At 35.8% G+C, this 10,041-nt stretch overlaps 1 protein-coding gene across 1 annotated transcript; it reads left to right on the forward strand.

Moving 5' to 3' along the window:
• Nucleotides 1-8,866: 8,866 nt before the first annotated feature.
• On the forward strand, nt 8,867-9,652 carry LOC100306462 (uncharacterized). The gene has a single exon (NM_001248477.3). The coding sequence runs from the start codon at nt 8,951-8,953 to the stop codon at nt 9,308-9,310; it is 360 nt and encodes a 119-aa protein (NP_001235406.1). The 5' UTR covers nt 8,867-8,950; the 3' UTR covers nt 9,311-9,652.
• The last annotated feature ends 389 nt before the right edge of the window (nt 9,653-10,041 follow it).

Genomic DNA, 10,041 nt, shown 5'->3' on the forward strand with positions numbered 1-10,041 from the left:
TATAGCCTAAGTTGAAGCGCGTAAACGCTATCCTTAGAGAGAAAACGCCCCCGCTGCACGGGTAAGTAATTCTGATTGCGCTCCTCTCCCAAGATACGACAACCCATTGGTTTCGATCGTGTGCAGCGAAAGGATCCCCAAACCTTATGAACACCAATGCTCTTACTCTCAAGAAATAAATTATTTTATAAGAAAAGAAATAGAAAATTTTGGGAGAAAGGGATAAGACTGTAGCTCTTTCATGTTTTTAGAAAGGAGGAAAGAAAATATATAGGCACAGGTCACCTTAAGCAACAAACAAAATATGACCGTTGGAAATATGACTGTTGAAAACTAATCTATAGTTGTCAAAACAAATCTAACAAACTAGTTGACTCATTAAAACAAAATCTTAAGAAAATCTAAAATAAATATTTTATTTTATAAAATAGAATTAATATATATTTATAAATTTTAAATTAAAACACAAATATTACCAACAATTCAATGCTACTTTGTCTACTTCTCCCTTATAAACGTTTTCTTTTCCATATAAGACATTACATCAATATGGTGGGGTACCAAGTTAAGGCGCCAAGAAGATTGTTTTAGGCCTCCTACTATGAGGTTGTAAACTAGTAACCTCAAAGCCTTTCCTCAATTTATTGATCTTCTGGACTTGGTTAAGGTAATGAAACCAAAGACTCATAAAAGAGCTTGTGCTCAGTTCATTTAATGTTCGGGACTGAGTAATGGCTCTTATTTATTAGCGTATTCCTGCTCATCAATGTCATGTTTATCAACTTCCTAGAGGGATTAGCACCATCTCATTGTTGCTCAGACCAATTCTGGTTACAAAACTTGGAAGATTTTAAATATACTATTAAAAAAATAAAAATTAGCAAGCTTGTAGCTTTCAGGACTTCAAAAAAGCCAAAGATTTCCCCATCCTAGTTCTAAATTTCAAATGCTATGAAAGCTTAATTTAAAATATGTGTGCACCTTGGATCACAATGTGTGCAATTTCTAAAATGGGGTTCAATTTAATATAACAAATAGCGATGTACATAATGTTTGTACACATTTATATATGTGTGGCATAATGAATTTTACTCGTACAGCTTCAGGATAACATGGCAAGGTTCAGGCTCATAAAAGTTATAGCACCAAACTTGTCGGTATGCCTTATACAAACATAAGGTGAACCCGAAATAAACCCAAAAAGCATTCCCTATGTCTTGCTTATTCAGCTTGTTTAGTTCATTTGGATATTGGCAACCTTTTCAATTAAGGAATTCTATAGTGAACAGGACATATCTGATTTTCCCCCCCACCAGAAGTAGTTGTTGTTGTCAATGTGTTCATTTTTAATAGTAAAAGAAACTTGCTCTAAATGCCAAGACATTGATGGTTAACCACATTATTGGTCCAAATGTTCAATGGACCTTCTTAAGCAAGAATAACATCTCATGTTTTGTTTATGTGATGTCTTTATCTTACTTCACATGACTAAAGCATGTGAACTAGGGCATTTGCTTGTGCTTTTAAAGCCTCGTTAATGGTGGTCTCAAGTTACTTTGCTTAGTCCTGATGCTTTGTCAGCCAGTGCTTTCAGGATTTGGGAATTGGTGCTTGTTGAATTGAAACTTAATCAGATTTTGTAATTCTATGGTTTTGTTAAAGGAAAACAATTTCATTTTCACCTGAGTTTTGCTATGGTGTTATCTATGAGAGCTGCAGCCAATTTAATTTTAGTGCTTTTTTATTTTGGAATTTTGGAGAACTCTATATTCAATTTTCTTGATAGTGCTTCGATTTGGTTGTATTGACATTGAATTTATCATACTCACACAGTTATCTTGTAGTATCTGCTGGGCTTCTTAGGATTTTTGGCCGTAATGTTGCTGAGCTTCCACTTGTTGCCACAAGCAGAGCACATCAAGGAAAAGTAAGCAACTTATTCATGCATGACACCGAAAATTGAAAAAGTTGATTGATACATGCATTTCAATAACACTTATTTATCTTTCAAATATGTTAATGAGGATAAGTTTCATTAACTCGCGATTTTCCATTTAGGGTTATTTTGAAGTGTTGTTCTCTTGCATAGAGAGGTTGCTATCTTCTCTAAACGTGGAAAAGTTGGTGCTTCCTGCAGCCAGGGATGCTGAGTCAATTTGGACTATGAAATTAGGCTTCCGAAAGATGAGTGAAGATCAGGTAAGTCCATCCTTCTACATTTACTGGTTTACTACGGAAAGTAGATTTTACCTATGTGCTCAGAAGTGAGAACCCAATAAACTCATTAATAGGTTGAATAGGTTAAATCAAAAAGTGTGAATTCTTCTTTATGTGTTAGACTATAAATCACATACATAATAAATAGGTTTGATGGTCTTGAGATATTAGCGACCATAGGTTTGATTCCATATTGCAAGACTGGAAAGTTGGTAGCTGTTAATTATGTGCAATGGCACAAGTTCTGTGAAGAAAAAAGGCCAACTTAACTAAAATATGACCTGTAAGAAATCAAAAAATGGTTTTTTTTTTTGTTGAGAAAGTGTTACCAATGAACTTGTACTATTTTCAATGAAAACTTCACCAACAAAGTACACTTGTGGTGCCCTGGATTCCAAAAGTTTATACCCATTAATCAGCAAAATGCAAATAGAAAGCTAAAAGATACTAAAGTAATCGTGTAAAGATTGCATATTAAAAAGTTTTGAACAACACATGATCAATCAGGATTCGGTATCTGTTTTTAGGTGGCTTCACAAGTCATCAAATATATACACTAGGAGGCTATAGCAACGAACAATGCATACTCAAAATATCAAGTTAGCATACCAGTCAATGCAAATTCTATGCACAGGTATGACATTTGGTTTCATTGCTGCATCTCCTGTAACTAAGTTTCCATTTGCATAATGCAGCATTGGTCCAGTAGCCTACAAAGATTCACCATGAAGACCAGAAAATAGCTTCAACAATTAGCCCAACAACATATATAGCTTGAGGATAACATAGTTTTCAGTGAAAAGGGGGATACACTGGCAATGATAACACGCAGGAAATTGATGCACGTGAAATATTACCTATGAGATTTTAGAGGATTGGCAAAATGAACAGATCCTTCCGGTTGGACACGAGTCAATTTTGGGCAATGGTGCACCAGGTTCCTTTCCAGGTTTAAAGTCCAGATTCTTCTGTCTCTTGAGATCCCTTGCAAGACCCTCAGTTTCAGAGGCTGAACTTTTAGACCTGAGCTGTCCCATTCTTTCTTTCAAATTTCCATTTCCTGTGCTTGCTATCTTTAGTGAAGAATTTTCCAATCTACCAGGAAGTAATGGCTGAAATGAAGAGTTTTTGAGAATGAGAAACCATGTTGAAAGAGGATTGGACCTACCATTGATTTAACTGTGTACAAACATAGTATGTTTCCTTACATGCTCACTGCCTTGATCATTCAAGTCATTATCTGAACCTTTGGTATCACAAAAGGGCTTCTTAGCCTAGTGTTTGATTCTCAGATCTGGTGTTTTTGCATTCTTGTTTGATTTGCATTCTCTCTCTCTCTCCTTTTAGAGCATTATAATAATATAAACTGCATAAGTTGAAGACTCAACTGATTCTTCTTCGTCTGCTGCAAATTCAGGTTACTACTTCTCGTTTTATTCATTTCCTTTTTCTCTGTCTATAACTTTTAGGGTTTCAGAATATCACCTGCACTGCACTGCACATTTTCTTTTGCTTCTTAGCCTAGTGTTTGATTCTCAGATCTGGTGTCATTATCTGGTTTATTTTATTTACTGATATAATATAATAATAAGAGCATGGTTGTGGTCATGGTGACGTGAGTTAAAAATTTGAAGAAATTGTTGCAGACATCAACAAGCATTGACAATTAAGCTTCTTTTTATTTATTTATTTTCTTGGGCAGTTATCCAAACATCTCAAGAGAGGTGCAGCTAACACTCTTCAATAAAACTTCAATGATGGAGAAGACAATGCAGCTGGCTATAGAATGAAATTTATCTGGCTATAAAAGAAAGAGCATGGTTTTTGTATGGTGAAAAGCATAGTTTTTAAGGATTTTGATTAAATTTGTCTGAGCTACTTCTATGAGTACTTATGGAATCTCTTATGGATGATGATGAGAATATTACTCGTTTCTTGGTGCTTGCAAGGGAGCCTATAATTCCAGGAACTAACAGGCCCCATAAGGTATAAAAATTTTCATTCTTTATATTTATATTTTTATGAATTTGCTGATGAGTTCATGACTTTTCTCTCAGACTAGCATTGTTTTCAGTCTAGAAGAAGGTCCAGGTGTACTATTTACAAAATTCCTATTTTAATTATGTTTTCCGCTTAAACGGGTTAACCCAAATTTTGTTATGCAGGGTCTATAATTCAACGACAGTCAAAGATAGACCCGTCGTTATCCAATGACGTGGCCAATACAACGACAATCACCCATACACCCGTCGTTATCCTATGATGAACGCAGTACAACGACGTTCATAAGCCGCCCGACGTTGACATGAACAAACTCAACGACGGTGGGAAGTACACACAGTCGTTGAAAATGACAAAAACAACGACAACCTGTCCAATTCGCCGACGTTGATATCATCACTACAACGACGATGTTTACGTATCAACGATGTTGATATGTTGAATACAACGACGGCGTTTACATATGAACGATGTTGATATGTTCAATACAACGGCGACTTTAAGATAAACCGCAACGTTGAACGCTTAAGACAACGACGGATGTTACGCAATACCCGTCGTTGCTTTCATGTTTATGATGACTGTCATACTGTGGACCTGACGTTGCCATTTTTTATTACAAGGACGGGTATGGAAGGACCGTCGTAATCGTTGTCGGCATACAACGACACCTGAAGCAAAGTCAGTGCCTGGCCCGATGTAGAACTACCATTTTGACCGATGTAGATCCTTAGATTTCTAGCAGTGTTACAAACTACACATTATCTTGACACTCAGCAAGGGTGCAATGACAGTGGATGGCGGAGCCACGACAAGACCAGTTGAAACGGCTGGCGCATCAACTTCAACAGCAGGAGCAACCTCTTGAACCAGTATAGCAAGAGGGGGTGGAGGAGCATGAGTAACAACAACAACAACAACAACAACATGAGTCTCAACAATCGATGGAGCTAGAGGCAGATCCTGAAAACTCGAAGGGTGACCCGAACCATGCGTCAACCCTACAGCTTGCCTCAGTGCACGAAGGTTCAAAGGGGCCCTTGACTTCTTACGGCCTAACACCTAAGCGTTGTCATGTCATTTCCTCTTAGCAAAAATAGAGGAAAGAAAATTGGGGAGACCTCAACAACACCAGCAACAAGGCCAACCTAAAACAGCAGGTTGACCCCCTTCTCTAGCAAGCCTGGACGACTATCTTGCAGGAGTCCTCAGGGTTGCTCCCGCAAGCCTGGACGACTATCTTGCAGGAGTCCTCAGGGTTTTCCAATTTCACTTGGTGTTGTAGTGCAGCGATGCTCACCGCAGAAGTGATGAAGGACCTATACTTCAAAACGTAGTCCTTCACCCATTCAAAGCCAGCAATGGTAGGGGGGACAATGGTGACCCAACACTATGGCTATGTCGCATTAGAGGGGATGCCTTAATGTCTCTGCCACCACTCCTCCTTGCTCCCCCAGAAATAGAAGGGGCGAGAATCATAGCAACCGGGACAGGCTCCCTGACTAGGGAAGCAATGGAAGGTTGTGCCCTTTTGCGGAGACGAGAAGTGCATCCCCCAGCACAACACAAAACCCTTAACCTCTTAGAGGAAGAGGATTCGGTGTCAAAAGCATCGTGGTAGGTGTCCTCCTCCGAGGAGCTACCGATGGAAATGACCTTAGTCCACCAGGGATTGCTGAATTGAACCCCCGAAATTGTTACTACCCATGCTAATGGCGAAGTCAGAAAGGAATGAAGACATGATAAAAAGGAAGTGTACCTTGAAGATTGAAGAAGATGAATTAAAAAGAAGGGGATTGCAAATCACAAGTACAAGAACAAAGAAGATTCAGGAAGAGAAGGCAAAAATTTGAAGTAACAGTGGTCACGAATCAAATGTTCATTCCATTTAAAGAGGAAGCAGACTCTTTAGTAATTGGCAGGAGCTGAAGTAATGTCCTAATTTTTCACACCACGACGCAGCCTGATGCACCCACACACCACGCCTCTAATACGTTCCCACTCCACGAGTGACACGTATGCAAGAGTACAACTCATGCACCGCACATGCTTGTAGCAACAACCAAAACATAATGTTTGACTTCGATGCATTCTCCAACAAACAAAAGGGTAGAGTTATCAAATACAGAGACTTCCCTCGACTGGCACATCAGACCTCGCCTGCAAAGCCAAAGAATATGTCCATCCCGGACAACTTGACAGAAGCAGCCTGGACAACACCTATCCAGGCTGCGGTCTTTGACTAGCCTCGCTGACCTGTAACTCTTGCACTTGTTGAGGTTACCATTCTCAACACTGGACAACTCTTGTCCACACTTGGGGGCTTGAAAAACTCGTCACTTTCCTACTTGTCAAGGCTACTAACCCGGACATCAGACAAACTCCCTCAACACGGGATAATCTCCTTCGACACTGGACAACCTCTTTCACCCACAAGGTGGCTCAGAGATTAGAGGCTTATGTATTGTCCAAGGTCCACCAAATACACATGTCAAGCTGCGTGACACTTTGAGATATACATCAAGCCTCCATGTCAGCCCTGGCACAAGAACACAGACGTTCAACCCTTAGCAGTCTGGCTCTCAGTGGACATGTTATATATAACCTCTTATTATTTGAATATATTGTCATCTCCTTATCTCTTGGTAGGTATTCAATTATCTACAAACCAATACATTATTTGTAAGGTACAATTATTTACTAACAATTATCTCTAAGCTACATATTATCTATAAGCCACTTTTATCTACTGGCTATTATCTACAAGTTGGTAATTATCTACAAGGGTTGTTACGTTATTGTAACAACCCCTATCAAGTTCTCTGGTACTCTTTTCATACACTCATCCATGCTCTCCTACCTCACGTACTTATTTTAGCGTCATAGTCTTTTGATTTGCAGGTCCCCCTATTGTTATCCTAACAAAGGTCACTCTCGATAGGGCGTGTGAAGTCCAGGAGTTCACCTTAGCCACGTCCACCCTGACATGTGCTAGCTCCGAATTTTGATAAGTACACATATAAAAAAAAACAAATCAAATTGCATGAAACTAGTAATATTATTTAGTTTTAATGTTTTTTTTGCTAAATCAATTTAGATTTTGGTGAGTTAGTTTAAAATCGATTCAGAAAGTAGTTTAAACTTGTGTTGGAGGAAACTCAAAAAGAGAAAGAAAAAATTGTGAATGTTTGTCAAAAGTGTTCTCTTTTGCTTTCACATATTTGTTGGAATGTTTGAAATTGATTTTGGGGGCTTGAGAATTGTGAAGATTGCAAATTTTGTTGTTGTTAGTATTAAATATTAATTTTAAAATTTGAGAAATTAAAATTAAGACAATGATGGAGTTAGTACTAAATTTAACAAAATAAAATTAATATAGTATAAAATAAAATATAAATTAATTAATTATTGAAAATTTCAAATATTATTGATAAATTGATGGAAGAATATTATTAAAATATTACAAATTTAAAGAATTAAAATGAATTTTTTTAAAAATAAAAGGTCAAAACGAGAATTAAAAAACATGAGACTAAAAAGATATTTAGTGTATTTTTTGTTATGTTTATTATACATCTTACAACTTATTTAAATTTTTTTTATAAAAATTAAAAATAGGACTAAAATAAAAACTAATCTAATTCAAATATTCAAATTACTATAGACAGGATAAAATATTATTTGATTAAAAATTTAAATAAAACTAATTAAATAGTAAAATATGTTTGATAGACGTCAATCCGTGTACAATCCTATAAGATGTCAATGCGAATTTGTCTAGCTAAATGCAAATTACAATAATCCCCCCATAACATGATAATTTTCGCTAAAGAAAATGTCCATATTTAATACTCTAACAGTAATATCTTATATTTGTTAAAAGAAAAAAAAAAAGTTTCTTACTAAGACTTATTTAGCGCATGAATTAAATGATGAGATTATTTTTACTTAATTAATAATCTCAAGGTTGAGTCTTGCCTACATAGTTGTAATATTTGAAAAATATATTTTTAGGCTTAAATATGTTTTTTTTATAATTTTAATATTTTTTTCAGTTTATTACCTAAAAAATATATAAGAAACACATATTTGAGAAAAAAGATTAAAATATAATTTTTATCTTTTTATCTTTTAAATCTGTAATATTAGTTTCCTTATTTCTTAAATAAGATATTTTATCCTTTATTTTTTTTAAATTCACAATTTTAGTTTCTATATTATTTTTAATTGAGACATTCTATCTCTTATTCTTTAAAAATAAGTAATTTTAATCTCTTTGATCCTTTATTTATTGATTGTTACTTTTAATTTTTGAATAAATTAAGCTTATTATTTATTAAATAATTCTAAAATCACGTGCATAATAAATAAATATGTTACGATCAATATTTACATAATACATAAATTAATGTTTGAAATTGATTATAAAGATCAAAATTATAAACTTTCAAAAAATGAAAAATAAAATATTTTGATTAAAAAAATAAAAAATAAAAACTACAAACTTTTTAAATATTATAATGAAATATTTCAATTTTTTAATGAAAAAACTAAAAACACATTTAAAAAAATAATAGGACAAAAATTATAATTCTAGAATAGGCTGAACCTGAGATCGATTAACCAAACACCACTAACCAAACACTGCAACCAGTTGTTTTGTTCCTGTCTTCCTGACGCTGATTATGTTTGGTGACAGATCTCCCTGACTGCGCAACCTCGTTTCGTTCCCATGGCTTCAACCCTTCAGAAACTGCTTCGAAAACCATTACCACTACCACCCTTCAGATTCATCACTGCCCTCAACCCTCCGCAACCCCAAAACCAAAACCCCGTTCTCACTCTCACTCTCAACCCTCCCCAACAATGTCACCCTCAACCCTTCGATGATTCCCCCACCGTGATCTTTCCCAGTTTCCCCTTTGGGTTCTCCCCAAAACCGGTTTTTGAAAGCGGGTTTCGCGGCGCGGCGGAAGAAGAAGAAGACTCATCTGGAACCCTTTGGGCCGACAGCGTGAAGAAGAAGCGGAAGAAGAAGATGAACAAGCACAAGTACCAGAAGCTCAGGAAGCGCATGAGGAGACAGACGTAGAAGGTCAGGGAACAGAAAAAGCATTCAACTTTATCAATTCAGTTTTCTTTTTAGTGAAACTGTAATGTTGTCGTCTTTGTTTCTATTAGTTTTTTTTTTTTTTGGTAGTGAAAAGAAGAATTGAGAGGGAGGGGGGAGACTGTGACATTTAGTTGGAGGCGAATTGTTTTGGATTTCTTTTTTGTTCACTCTTGGTTAATCTAAATGTTGTTATTGCACTTTAATTTGATACTTCTTAGTTTAGAATAAATAATACATGCACTGCAATCCAAATCCAACTGCAAACCGTCATGTACAGTAAGTTTGTTGATTTTTATTATAATAACTATTTTAAAAGTTATACCAAGGACGATTTCTGATTGGTTTTACAATGATGATAGGTTTTAAAAGTGAAACTTTCAAAGTGCATGCTAAACTCCTTAGTTTAGTACTCTTGTTTTAGATGGTTGTAGGTTTATTCCTTTGTTTTTGTTTTGAACTTTGCGAAGGCATGAATGTGGTTTCTTGATTGTATCCTGTACGGACTACAGAGGGGAATGACTTTAGTTGGATATGCGTAACAACTTTGACTCATATGTGCTGATTCATTATAGGAACCTATTGTTTGTTCATTGTGATTACATTTGAAGTCTTAATTTTCATTTGTGACTGATATGGCACTATAGCAACTTGTATCAATGAGGGGGAAATGTTTCTTTGTTTTGCTTTTGTGGTTTTATATTTATGCAAAA

The sequence above is a fragment of the Glycine max genome, chromosome 19 (genome assembly GCF_000004515.6).
Source record: "Glycine max cultivar Williams 82 chromosome 19, Glycine_max_v4.0, whole genome shotgun sequence".
NCBI classification, from domain to species: domain Eukaryota; kingdom Viridiplantae; phylum Streptophyta; class Magnoliopsida; order Fabales; family Fabaceae; genus Glycine; species Glycine max.

Bases quoted from the DNA above. Each gene is read 5' to 3' on its own strand.
- LOC100306462 (NM_001248477.3), top strand. From the start codon at position 8,951: ATGGCTTCAACCCTTCAGAAACTGCTTCGAAAACCATTACCACTACCA.